The sequence below is a fragment of the Mirounga leonina genome, unplaced genomic scaffold (genome assembly GCF_011800145.1).
Source record: "Mirounga leonina isolate KUSES-001 unplaced genomic scaffold, KU_Mleo_1.0 Mir_168, whole genome shotgun sequence".
Lineage (NCBI taxonomy): Eukaryota > Metazoa > Chordata > Mammalia > Carnivora > Phocidae > Mirounga > Mirounga leonina.
Genome location: NW_023270426.1, coordinates 13,095,134 through 13,109,963, shown reverse-complemented (window position 1 = coordinate 13,109,963; position 14,830 = coordinate 13,095,134). Strand labels below are relative to the sequence as shown.

Here is a 14,830-nt window from a genome sequence, read left to right as displayed (position 1 = left end):
AACAACAATCTCATAAAGAGGAATTGCCCCTATGCCAAGACCGACCACCCTTGATTCCCATGCGAGGAAGGGAAATTGACATTCACTGATGAAGTTTTGAGCATTTGGAAAGCCTTTGGTTGAGAGGCCTGGTCTCATGAATAAAAGAACCTAAAAATATCTCAAGTAGAGAAGGAGTGGAATCTGGTGCTTTGAGAAGGAAAAGAAAGTAAACAAATCTGAGAGGAGGAAGTTGATTCATCCAAAGGGAGGGGGAGGTACTGGGAGTTCTTCAGATGGCCGGGAGCGTACTCCACTTCTACCTGCATCCTTTGGGCAGTAAGACCGCCAATAGGCAGGTGTGCCAAGGCAGGCTCGGCCCTGACTGCTATATATAGACCAGGAGTTCCCACAAATCTTCTGTTAAAACTTAGCACTAAACCAAAAGAGCCACAGGTCTTTGTATGGGCCCATAGGCATGGACACAGAACAGGAAAATGGCAGCCACAATGAACATAGTGCCACCCGACTTTTGGCTAGTAAAATGCCTGGGGTACCTGGGCAAACCTCAGGGAGGAGAGAGGACCATTGTTCCTACCAATAACTCAGACCGAATTTCTGGCGAACAATGACAGTAGGGGCCTGAGTCAGATTTGATTTTATTTAAGAAAAAAAATATTATATTTTGTACATTGAATCTCATGAAGTTAGACATGGAGGCAAATTGTACATTCTTTCTCATACCTTTTGATTGTCTGATATTTATCTGGCTTAGTAATAGTAGTAGTAGTAATAATAAACCAATTTCTGATGTTCTTTACTCTGGGGTAAAATTGTAAATACTTATAGATCCAGGATAAGAAAAATGACTTAAACACTGGTGTGGCAGAATCTAATACCTGCTCGCCAAAATCCATACCTCCCCCTTCTTCCAGGGTGTACAGCCAGAATAACCCTTCCCAGCATTCCCTGCAATTACTGTGGCCTCACAACTAAGTTCTAGTCAATGAACATTAGCAGAAGTTAGGTGCACCATTTGCAGATAAGTAGTCCCCCCCCTTATCGGTGGTTTTGCTTTCCACGGTTTTAATCACCCAAGGTCAACCATAGTCTAAAAGCAGCTGATCTTCCTTCTGACACACTGTCAGAAGGTCAAGAGTAGCCTAATGTTACATCACAATACCTATGTCAGTCACCTCACTTCATCTCATCATAGAGGCATTTTATCAGCTCACATCATCACAAGAAGAGGGAATACGGTACAATAAGATATTTTCAGAGAGAGAGAGAGAGAGACCCTATTTATATAACTTTTATTACAGTATATTGTTGTACATGTTCTATCTTATTGTTGTTTATCTCTTACTGTACTTAATTTTTAAATTAAACTTCATCATAGGTATGTATGTATCAAAAAAATGTGGTACATATAGAGTTCAGTACTATCTGTGGTTTCAGGCATCCACTGGGGGGTCTTTAAACATATCCCCTGTGGGATGAGGTGGTGCATGGGGACTACTCTATAGACCATTATAAGCTTCCAAGCACACACCTCCATGATCTCTTCTAGTCTGACTATCTAGAAAAGGGATGATCCCAAATCATCATAGTGGGAATCTACCCTTTGAAGATGTCAGAGGCTTCATTAATCTTTATCACTCAATGACCCTGAATAACAATGAATGAGCAGAACCTCTGCACCAACAAGAGCACTCACAATACTTGAATAGGCGAGAAATTTCTATTGTGTTAAGCCACTGAAATTCTGGGGTCTACTTGTTACAATAGCTAGCATTATTCTAACTCATGAAATTAGAGCGGCTGGAACAACAACTATAAAAACTAACTTTTTCACACCTACAATCACCACACAGTCATGTCCTCTGTAAAGAGTATCTCTCAAATTGTAGAAAAGATGTAAGAAAATGGTAGTTTAAAATCCAGTGTAAAGTTCATATTTAGGTTACCTATAAATGTCTTTTGTTTGCTACACAAAGCATTCTATTCTATTTTAATTCGTTGCCAACATTTATAAGTGAGGAAATTTCACACAAAAATCTGGATTTTCGGGCAACCCTTTCGGGTCCCTCCCTCCTCAGGAGCTTTGTACTATCATACTCAATAAACCTTGCTTTGCTGCCTACCACTGTCTGGTCTACCTCTTCATTCTTTGAAGTGGCGTGATCAAGAACCACGGGCACCAATTGAGAAAAAATCCTGCGACAGTCAGGGGGAAGAACAATTCAGACATTCAGTGTAATCAGTACAAAGATTGGAAGGCAAGAGCAAGCCTACTCGTCCAAAGAACCGCAAGGAGACCAGTGTGGCTGGAGTGAAGTGAGGGAGGTAGACGGGAGCATGTGTGCGTGTGTGCAGTGCATCTTGTGGAATCATGTGGTTACTGTAAAGACTTCGCCTTTTTTTCTGGGTGAAATGAGTAGCCACTTGAAGGGTTTGAACAGAATTATAGTATGGTCCTGGAGCGCCTGGGTGGCTCAGTCATTAAGCGTCTGGCTTTGGCTCAGGTCATGATCCCAGGGTCCTGGGATCGAGTCCCGCATAGGGCTCCCAGATCAGCGGGAAGCCTGCTTCTCCCTCTCCCACTCCCCCTGCTTGTGTTCCCTCTCTCGCTGTCTCTGTCAAATAAATAAATAAAATCTTAAAAAAAAAATCTGGATTTTCATCTTCTGAAAAACCTGATAATCTAGCCAAGTTGGGCTTTACTCTCCCTTTTCCGTAAGATATGCACCCTCCAGACCCACATGACTTGTTCTGGCCATCTTCCCTCTTATGCATTACTTACTTGGGCTTTGAATGCCATTGAATGTTCCTGTTGGATTATCATAAGTAGCTGGGGATTAAAAAAATATGCAATACCAACTAGACTATAATTACAGTGAGGAGAGATTACTTTAACTATTTACATGCTATGTCTTTGGCTTCTTTTGATGGCAATTATAGAAATAGTCATATAAAATCTATAACTGCATTTGTTGGCCTGATATTACTGACAGTTTTTGCCCTCTGACTGTATCTCTTAATATTCCCTATATAAAATCCAACATAAAGTCTCATTTCAGAATTAACTCACTAGAAAATAATTAGTAACATCCCTCCCCCAGTACGGTAAGAACTACTCATCTATCATTTTCTCTGTTTTGCCTTTGGCTGTTAAGAGCATCATAGCTCTATTTCTGCTTCAATTATACTGTATGGGAAGTTATGATTTAAACATGTGTATTCCATTTTTCTCCTTTTATTGTTATATTTTAATATATATTCTCATTTATAGTTACTTATGTACTTAAAAAATTCATCTATTTCATACATACATTTCTTTTAGGCTCAAATTCTTTGCAAAGTTAAATAGAGTATAAATAAATAAGTATGGTTAAATTAAACATTGTAGTTAATGTTTAATAACAGTATAAAATTATATCAGGAGATCATAAAGTTTAATATTCATAATATACCAGGCCATATCCATTTGAGATACAATATTTTTCTTGCTTTTGTTTCTTTCCTTTTGAAACTAGGGTAAAATTATTAATAAGTAATTTCTTGGTATCTTTTCTAGATGATCTGCTATCAACTAGAAGGGCATACTTAATTTGTTTTTTAACATTCACATTAAATAGCAAATATCATATACAGATAGATAGATTCTTGTATTTACTTGGTCATTCATTCAACAAGGCGTTTACTGAACACTTACTTTGCATCAAGAACTATATGAGACTAAAGCCAAGTCTCAGAACTGGGGAACTCAACTAATGGAGTAGAATCAAGCCTAAAGGAAAGATCCATAGAATATGCACTAGAGGAAGGGACAGTTTCTGCCTGAGGAGTCAAGAGAGGCTTGTCAGTTGAGGGAGATGGAGATGTGCTCCAGGTTTTGAAAGGCAAGCGGTAGGTGAAGCAGAGGGAAGGTGTCCACCTTGAGAAGGGATGGAGGCCAGAACCTAGGGGAATCTTTAGTGAATCCTAGATCCTCAAATCGGTGCCATTGTTGAGTGTCAGTTGTCAGAAGGCAGGGGACAAGGTCAGGAGATGAAACTGTCAAAGGAAAAGTAGTAGGGATCTGGTCAAGGTCCTCACCTGACATGATAGCTATTTACTCTCTTACTGTTGATGAACAACCACTGAGCTATTTAAGTAAGAAACTTACATGGAACCATGGAACCAACTCTGGAATCAGTCTGATTACTTCCCTTATGATTCACTGATATCATTTGGTAATTATGCATTTCAGAAAAAAATTAGTATAGCTTGAAAAGGTAAGTATATTAAGTTATAGGCCACTAAAATAAACTTGAAATATATGGTAAAAGGAATTTAAAGGCAGGAAAGTAAGATGGGGCAAGTGTGAAGTTTGGTTCACACTGTTCATGTCCTGACATCCTACCTAAACACTTGTTAGAGGTGAGGCACAAAGAACTTGACTCTCGACTTTCTGGTAGTCAAAATAGCCATTTATAGAGACAGGATCCACGGAGAAAAAGCAAGCCCCATGCTTAGTGGAGGTATCAATATTTGTGGGGCAGAAGGCATACTCTGATACAATAATAAATTTCTTCAGTAATAATCTGACAGCAAACAATAATGAGCTTTAGAGGATAGTTTTCTTTCTTTCTTTCTTTCTTTTTTTTAAAGATTTTAGTTATTTGAGAGAACACAAGCAAGGGGAGGGGCGGAGGGAGAGAGACAAGCAGACTCCCCCCTGAGGGGAGAGCCCAATGCAGGCCTGATCTCAGGACTCCAAGATCATGACCAGAACCAAAGCCAAATGCCTAACAGACTGAACCACCCAGGTGCCTTTAGGAGAGCTTTCTTATAAAGTCTTCCCAAACTAAGTTGTTAACATCATGCCAAGCCACTCCTCCCACATTCAATGAAAGCAATTCTAGGGCAACTTGATGCAGTCTAGGAATTGACTCTCTGCTGACCTCACTTAATTGAGGAAGGATCTGAGGGTGTCTCTCTAAAAGAAAACATGGACTTTATTTCAGGCACTCCTCTGTCATATGCTTTCTCTCATCCAAGCTTTTTAAAGCTAAATATTGAGTGACACTCCTGGATAGACCCTAAAGTGAGTGAAGCCCAGAGCTCTCTGGTAGAATTGACCAACTAGGCTGGGGCTAGAACTGATATCCTCTCTTGGAAATTGTGGGGCCTGAAATGATACTTTTTGAATTCAACCTCATTCATCCACTCACCCACCGTCTGACTGACTGACTGAGTCATTCGACACCTACTTATTAAGAACTGACTGTGGGGCAGACACCAGGAATTAGATGCAGGCTCTACTCTTAGGAAACTTATAATGCAGAGAAACAGAAAAATTACAAGGAGATAGTTCCAACAAAGGCTTAAAAGACATTCACCAGGGAAAGAAATGAGCTGAGGAAGTGCTGACAGGACACAGCAAGATTCTCCTCAGAAAGTAATTTTGTCTTCCTAGTACCCCCTATAAAATAAACTGGCAGCTAAAATGAGGTACTTTATTCTCTAAGGTTATTAACCACAGTCCCATAAAAATGGTGGAACAGTTTTACCAAAACAGTTCATTTTGGAATAACTGTTAATAAATTTTTGAACCTTTGTATGTGTTGGGCACTCTGCTATTTCGTACGTATCACCCTACTTCACTTCTAAAATACCTTGTGAGGTTAAGTAATGTTATTAGCTTCTCTTCACAGATAAGAGGAAAAGAACTTTAGGAACCTTTGTCAGGTCCTTCAAGCCCAGTAACTAGCTTTCTCTTACTACCCTCTGGCAAGAATCAGATAGTGGGGCCTTTTAAAGTGCCCTCATGAACTATATCAATACCTTATCTTCCTTTGTAATGGAAAGGTATCATTCTCACTCATCTTAAAGTGATTTGAATTCTTAAGAAAAAAAATAATGAAAATACAATGTATACTAGATTCTCTTAGCAATAGTATAGAGTGAGTTCTGTGTGAGCATTAATGACTAGATGAATGCAGCCCAGAATCAAAAGGGAGAAAATGCTTTGTATAATCCTGCATCATTCCCATCTGATTTTTTGACAAGTAGATGGAGATTATAACAATGACCTATATTGGAACGTTTGGGCCTCTAAAATTTGTGTATTCCTTTGATAAAACGTTGCTGTGAGAAGTACATGCTTATCAAGTAAGGCACAAAAATAAGAGTTTGAAGAAATGCATAGGTAGCTAATAGGTATTTACCAAAAAAAGTGAAAGGATTATACTCTGTGTCCAATTCAGTGGCTAGACAAAAATCCAGCACATGTGATGGTTCTAAAAAGCTGGGGTGGCAGGAATTGTCTTTGGGTGCTTATTCAGCTTAAACTTAGTCATCATCTACAGAACATGAAGGAATAGCACTCAGATCTGGTTGAGGGGAAAATTAGCCTCCTGGACGTCAGCCAGAATCTAGGCTTGCAAGATGTGACCAGACTTATGCCTTAGGTCTCTGTACCTCCACCTACCCTCACTAGGAGATCCAGCAGCTAAGATTAGTGGTTCTCATAGTAATTTATTGTGCCTTGGATTTCTAGGCAAAAGAAAAAAAAAAAGATAAGTTTAATAAGATCCTGATGGAGTTCCAAAGTTTTATTTTGAGTATCGCCTCATCAGCATGCTAGAAATTAGCTGTTTAGCCACATCTTACTGGGCTAGGTCTGCTTGATGGCTCATAGTTCAGAGAGCACTAATTCTAAGTTATGAGCATCCTGCTGGTGTGAAGTAAAAACTCAGACCCTCTCCCCTTCCAAACCTGCAGAGAAGTTTGGTAGTAACACTCGTCAATGGGATTTGAAAGCCTCTGCTATTCTTCTCTGATTTTTAACCTCTCCAGCCCAAGCATGTAGGAGATGAACCATGGAATAACCACATATGGGATTCAAATGAGGGACCACATAGTCATCCAGTCCAGACAAACTAACCAAAGGTGGGCTGCAGAGAGGGTTGACTATAATATAATTTCTGAGATTTATCACCCACGCACCTATGCTGTGTTCATTAATAATCATTGTGGAATTTTCCATTTTGATTAACAAGTCTGGCTCTGAAAGAATAACCCATAGGGCAAGAATTTCCCCATTCCTCATTGGCTTCAGATAGGGCTCCATGAGATCCTACCATCAAAGTCTCTCAGGATAATTAACAGCCATGACGTCTATAGAATATAATACAGCTAAAAGATTATAAAAATTAATTTGTTAACACACTGGCTTATGTGTGTTGGCATATATATTCAGCAAAAATTCTGAATTAAACGTGAAATTTTAAAAAGTGAAATCAAACTTATGCAACAGGGATCTTGGAGTAAGTCTTTGCTTTGCAACCTACTAGCTGTTTGCTGTGAGTAGGCTTCTTACTGTCTCAGACTCTCACTTTCTTCATCTGATAGAGGAGTAGTAATACCTGCCTCACAGGATTGTTGTGAAAAATAAATGACATAATGTGGGTGGGAGCATTTAGGAAACTGTAAATCATTATATGACTCTAAGGTATTATTCATTACTGTCACCTTATCTTAGAATTAGTCATGACAAGCTTCAGGAATGAAGTGATACTTTTAGAGTACGTAGAAGTATGGGATTTGGATGGGAAGAGGAGGGAGATTGTTCCCATTTGGCTCATCAGTTGAATAAACATGTCCACTATGCCGCCATCCCAGCTTGCTGTACTAAGAATCAGGCCTGGAGATATTGCCCAGAGGCAGGACCATGAAGACAGGGAAGCTGGCCCCCAACAGGGAGATGCTGGTCAGGGACCGTAATTCTGGTAAAACAAAGGGTCCAGGTTGAAAGTGGTAGGGGTTTTATTGGACAGTGCAGCTCTTCTCAGACATTAGCTGTCATCACAATCACCTGGAGGATTTTAAAAACACATATTGCTGGATCTCACTCCCAGTGTTTCAGATTTGGGAGGTATGAGATAAGGCCTCAAGATTTGCATTTCAAACAAGTCCCAGTGACTCTGATGCTTCTAGTCCAGGGGCCACTCTTCTAGAACTACTTGGACAACGTAAGAATTGCAACTTCTCACCTCTAAAAACTTAGCCTGATTCTTACTAGTATAAAGAAAAAGGGAATTTTCTTCAAACTAATGAGGATTGTTGAATGGTTCCTAAAATGCACAGGTATCAAATTCAGAAACAGACAGGAACTAGAGCAGTTCTGGACCTAGCAGCACAAACCCCTTCATCATGCTGCCTGGACATCACTGGCAGGAGATATCACTTCCAAGTATTCTTCCTCTCTTGCTTCACCTGAATTAATATTCAGAATCTAATTGGCTTAGAGAACATGCCCACTCCTCAGCTATGTGATAGGGTACTTAGAATTGTAGACCCTCTGAGACTGTGCATGATGGAAGAGACGTAACTGAAAAGGATATCAGATAACTATTGCCAAAGATGTTAATGGATGCTTATGTAGCCAGGAAACAACAATAACAACAAAAACAGTCCATGTCTCCTATCATAGTAGGAAAAGACCAATTAACAGAGGGCCTGGAATTCTAGGGGAGAGGAGTTTGCACTTGATCTAAACTGAGGGCTCCTGTAGATTTTTAGAAGGCAGCTGATAGCTTCTTTAGAGGAGGAAAGGAAGAAGTGAAATCAACTCTTCAGGAAAATTTTGTCTTGGGTACCCAGGGTGGGCCCTCCCATGCGCTGTTTTCCGATTCCAGCTTCAAGACTATTGCTTCCAGGTTTAAGTATGTCCTCAGGAACTCGAGGTCAGGAACTTCTGATTTAAAGGCATACTCATCTGTCCTACAGCTTGAGGCATGCTATACAATTCACTAGAATGGTTCCTTCTTCTGGATATTCTTAACTTTTTTCCTTTATTAGAAATATTTCAAGCATACAAGACAGTGTAGAGAATAACATAGCACTTGAGTATCTACCTCCCAGTTACCCAGATTTCTCTTTTTGAAATAATCCCATGGAAAATTATAGAACTTTTGGCCATGGTCAAGTCTTGGAGGTAGCTAGATCAAGAGATGGGCTGGCCATTGAGATGGAAGTGAGGCAGGGAGGCAAACCTGTGGGTTACTGCAAGTAGTCAGATCATCAACAACAGAGTAGGCAGACAGGGCTAAGTACTTATACCCTCAAATATTAAAAATAGTGAAACAATGGATTCAACAATTTGGAAGGCATTAATTTTAAAAAGGATACTTTTCTTTAAGGTACCTAGTCCTGACTCAAATTGCCCTGACATGAACAATCACCTTTGAGAGATTATAAACATTTGCTTCAAATATTTGTTTAATCCTGTGTAGATCTCTAAGTAGATAAGTAATCATGTGAGAAGGATTGATAAAAACGCCTTGGGCAAGTTAGCCATGTGGGTGGCTGGAGTGGGTATCCAATATGCATTTACGACCCTTTGTAATCTTTGAAAAGTATAAGGTGTGACTACCTAATTAATGAGATGAGATTTTAAGCTTCCAAATAATAGTAGTGACAACTCAGTCTGAAATTTTTAGGCTTCTGTCTTCTCTCCATTTTATAGCTATCAGTTTAATTATACAAAAATATAATTCAACTATTGGGTTTCAGACAAGTGAACTCTGAATAAAAGGAAGCTGCAAGGTTGTTAATTTTCATGTTAAGATCATAATTTCCGGGCGCCTGGGTGGCTCAGTCGTTAAGCGTCTGCCTTCGGCTCAGGTCATGGTCCCAGGGTCCTGGGATCGAGTCCCACATAGGGCTCCCTGCTCAGCGGGAAGCCTGCTTCTCCCTCTCCCACTCCCCCTGCTTCTGTTCCTGCTCTCGCTATCTCTCTCTCTGTCAAATAAATAAATAAAATCTTTAAAAAAAAAAAAGATCATAATTTCCTTTGGATGTTCTTCTTTCTTCTTTTGAAATAGGGGTTTTCCAGAACTTATTTTCTTTTGCTGCTACTTTTTCCTTCTATTTCCATTCTATGAGATCATTACCTTTTGTCCTTTCCATGTTATACCTTAAAAGTATCATATTCAGATTATGGTAACACCTTATGTAACTGCCATTTTTAAGAAATAAAATTTAAAGTAGGCTCCTATAAATACCAGAATAACTTTATTTTTAATTTAGCCATTTTAATAACTCATTTCAATGAAATCGAACAAGGTATTGAGCTAGAGCCTGTGAGAGGCATAAAGATAAACAGACTTGCTCCCTGTTCTCCATGAGCTCACAGTCCTGGGGAAGAGCTGGTTCACATCACATAATTCTCTTGTGGGTCATAGTGTGACAAGTGACAAAAGACAGGTGCAGAGATGTGCTGTGAAGGTACCAAAGAAAGAGATTACTTCTGGTTGGATGGTCAGGAGATACTTCCTGGAAGGAACAATTTTGATGAAGAATGGGAAAAACCTGGCATTCTTCATCAGAATTGTTGGTGGGAACTGATATTCCAGGTTGAAAGAAACCATGAACATAACCCTTAGGGCAGGAATGCATGGCGTTCTTGGGAGTCACAGCTGTGTGATACGGAGGAGTCAGGAAAAGGGGTCAGAGCCTCATTTTCAGTGTGTTGAATGCCACAGTCAGGAGGTTGGACTTTATTCTGGAGTAACAGGCAACCGTTGTCTTACTCTAGGCTTTGGAACAGGGGAAATGACATGATCAGAGTAAAATTCATTTCAGTTTAGCAAATATATTGGGTAGCTGTAATGTGCCTAGCCCTGTTCTTGGAGTAATAGATACGGGGACACATTCTTGATGTTGCCCTTAATGACCTTTGAGTCTAGTAGGGGACAGATATATGAACAGATAGTGTCAATAAAAAGTAGTATTTTGCACTAAAATAGATGTATGTACAGGAGGTTATGGGAGCCCTGAGAAAGTAATCTGGGGGCTAAGGAAGAGGTTGATTCCTGGCATAAGTCTTACAAGAAGAGTAAGAATTATTTGGATAAAGAGGAAAGGGAAGGATAGTCCTGACCAAGAGAACACAGAGAGCAAACTCACAGGGAATCAACTGGCATGGGATGTATAAAGAAAGATAGCAATGCCATTTTATTAGCTTATTCAGTGGGAGGCAGGGAGGTAGTAGGGAAAGAGGAGGGAGCCGAGGAGGTAAGAATGGTCCTTTGGAAACCTCTTTCACAGCAGAGGCAGGGAAGCCAGAAGACTACTACAGGGTCACATCCTACAGTAGTGTTTCATTTAGGAGGCATGGCCCAAACAGGAATTCCAAACTTTACCTGTGACTTCCAAACATTTAGAGGGATTCAAGTATATACTGCCTGACAATTCCTATTAATACTCTGTTATTTCTTAATATTAAGCATCCCCAGAATTCCCAGGAGCCTTCTGGTGTCCTATCCTGGAAGGACCACAGAGTTCCGTTCCGACCACCTTGGTCCTTCAATCCCTGTTCTCTTTTCTGCCACTCCAGTAGGTTTCATTCTCCCTTTGAGTGTTACTCTTTGTCTCTGTTTGGTTTTCTGCCTCCACCCTGCTTCTTCACGCATGAGTTTTACCCTTTTTATTCTCTGCAAACAGGACTTGATGGTGTGAGAGCAAGAGGGCTACACTGTGATTTGGGTTGTGGGGGGACAGTGGGAGCTTCTGAACTTGAATATGTTAATATTTGGGGGCCAGTAGCAATAAGATGAAATATGATCAGAAAGAGGGATATGGCAGTATGATGGAATAGAAGACACAGAAGTGAGATAACTTTCAGAGACATACTCACAGCCTGACAACTAACTAAATGTAGGATGGAGGCAGAGAGGGGTAGGATTTTAATACTGCTTGGTACTTTGGATGTAGAATAAATAACAACAGTGTGATATTATTCACTATGGTGGGGGTCCAAAAAGAGGGGCATATTTAAGAGAGAAGATTAGAAGATGATAAATTTGACTTTGTATATTCTGAGCCTAGGGTGTCAGCAAGATATTCAAGTCATATTTAGCAAGCATAATGCTTTAATGTGATGCAACCTGCTAGCAGTTTCCAAACCTTTGTGCACTCATGGTCAAACACCCTTGGAAAACAACATACTATGATCCTTTCTTGGAGATTGGGTATACACTGATAAATCCTGCAGTAACTAAACCCATCTAACTTCATTTCCAATGCCCCTCCCATTTTTTTTCCATAATACCTATTAACATCATTGGGAAAGTTATTTTCAAGGAGCCATGTTTTAAGAAATTATTGTTACAGCCCTAAGGACCTGCAATTAGGGGATGATTAAGATAGAAAGAATTTGATGGGGGTGGAGGGTGTTGCTTATTTGCATGGAAGTGAGAGTTGCAGCATTATGTACTGATGAATCACTCAGAGTGAATAGAGCGAGAAGAAAGTTTGCAGGAAGAACCTCTATAAACACTGTTTGATACCTGAAATGGCATGTAGAGAATACAATTTGGAGAGGCAGCAAGCAAATTGTGGTAGCAAAAGCATGGGTAGAATTGACATGTGTGACAAGTGATCTAATCTCTAATATTGTTTTCCTACCTGAAAAATAATGCCCACCTCGTTGGGTTGTATTGAGATTTAAAATAGAAAATATATGAAGCATGTACCACATAGTAGACACAGAATCTATTCTCGATAAACACTGTTATTAATATTTTCATTTAAATCTTCTTGATGAGTTGAAACAAAGTTTTCGTGATCACACTGCTATATTAAAACCTGAACTTTGAGCAATTACATGGCAGAAATCTCTGTGGTGGATATCAATACCCTAATACAAGAAAGCAATCCCAGTTAAGACAAGCCTGGGCCAGGAACAGCATGGTACAGGAATAGAATCCACAGAAGCTAGGCGACGGAAGAAGACACCACAGGAATTCCCTGAAGGCATCTGTGACTATGGTTTGTTTTTTGTTTTTTGTTTTTGTTTTTTTGAATCTGCTTTGCATGAAGAGATGCTGGAAGCTAATATCAGAACCTTAGTGAACAATCTGCTCTCCTTAAAAAATTTCTGAGCTAAATCCACCCTGGGTGAATGGTTGTAGGTATCGATATGGCATGAGGAGACACCCTCTGACAATAGTCATTATCTGGCACCCTCAGGGGCGGACTGGGGTGGGACTGGAGGGAGGCATCTGCAACAGAAAACCGAGCTAATGAGATATACTGCTCTTTGAATATGTCCCCATGTCACAATTGCAGGCCTTAATCATTTTCACTCTTACTCAATTGAGCATACAAGGCCAAAAGAGATCCTGAAGGTCAAAAGAGATTCTGAAGAGATTCCACAGCAAATTAGCTTTTCTCTGGGGGTGGGGAGGGGGGTGGAGGGGGTGGCGGGGGGCGGCACAAAGTCAATTACCATGATTTATCCAAATTAGCTTATTTCAAATATCAAAGGGATGGTGACCAGAATTTGTTATTTTGCAGTCATATCGTAGGACTTCTGGACTGCAGCCCCTGGTCTCAGATGATCTTTGTTGTTATTCAGATTGGCCATTTAACATGACCAGCTAATGTTCTTAATCAAGAAGTCATCCCCCAGTCCCCAAGATATGGGTAGAGGAAATCACTGAAAGGAAGATGAGTAAGTCTTGCAGGAAACTTGTAAGGTAGCAGGATTGTTCAGATCCTTGGGAAGGGACAGAGGCAGGGTGACAACTGGTTTATGTGTGTGAACAAACAAGGATCTTGTGGCAGGAGATGCTCATTAATTGTTCTGTGAGTGAAGATAGGTGGAAGTGTCAATGAAATACACCTGAAAATTTCATAGGGTCTCTCAGGGGAGTATTTGCAAGGAAAATGAACAGTTCTCTATCTTTTACGGTCACTTGCCCAAGAATCACAAGACTAGGGAAGAATGAATATACATAATCCAGTGCTACTTGAAATGTGGTCCAAGTTGGCAGCATCATCATCACCTGAATCTAGCATCATCTAGAAGTACAAATTCTCAGGTCACACCCTAGGCATGCAGAAATAAGAATCTCCAGGCAATTTGTTTTTAAAAGTTTTCCAAGTAATTCTCGAAACACTGAAGTTTAAGCAGCACTGTTCTAGGCCTGTATTTGGTGTGCCAATCATTTCCACTTCCGTTCACTCACTAAACCTGCCTGGTTTCCTTGTCTTTCTACCCTTTGTTTCTTGTTCGCTTATCCTGATGGTCCCTGATTAGACCATGTGGTTATAGATAACACATCAGTTTTATAATTTTTACCATCAGCATAAATCAGAATTCTACTTATGGAAAGCAACTTTGCAGAGGCAGTAAAAATACTGATTCTTAGCCTCGTGATTTGGTATACAGCAGAAAGACAATAGTTACAACTTCTGAAAAATGACTGTTCATTCCCAGGAGAACCATGATATAAATTAAGGGATTGAAAAGGAGAAAAACACTTACATGGGCTGTAAGTTGCTCTTGGGAAGCTTTCACTTCAGCTTGTAATTTCTCAATGCACTGAAAAGGGAAAAAGTTTAGAAACAAAGAGTGTAACTCTTCCTTTTTATATATTCAAAGGATTCAAGATATAAATAGATACCAGTTCTCAAATCCTGTGAATGGCAGCACAATCTCAGCTAGATGCTTTGGAAATCATCATTGAGAAATCCTTGCTCCTATCCCTAACTTTTATCCAGTCTATTGAAGAGCCCAGCAACAAAGAACACAAATATGTTAAGATTTAGGAAATGAGTGGGGCACTAATATTTGCTTGATGTACTGAAGGTAATGCTAACCTACCTTCTATCATATATACCTATATATATAGGATCAAATGGGTTTTTGCCTGCCTTTGGAACATCTGGATATATTCACAGAAAGTATATATATATATATATATATATATGTATTCACAGAAAATATATATATATATATTCACAGAAAACATATTTATATATACCAAAGGCCGATACAAACCCATTGAGTTGAACA

The 14,830-nt window shown here is 39.7% G+C and overlaps 1 protein-coding gene across 1 annotated transcript in view; it reads right to left on the bottom strand.

Annotated features, from left to right (window-relative positions):
- CCDC192 (coiled-coil domain containing 192) overlaps positions 1-14,830 on the bottom strand; it is a 208,077-nt gene that overhangs the window by 128,684 nt on the left and 64,563 nt on the right. Inside the window, exon 7 of the mRNA XM_035015036.1 lies at positions 14,300-14,356. Coding sequence (XP_034870927.1) covers positions 14,300-14,356 — 57 coding nt within the window. The remainder of the gene's footprint in view (positions 1-14,299; positions 14,357-14,830) is intronic.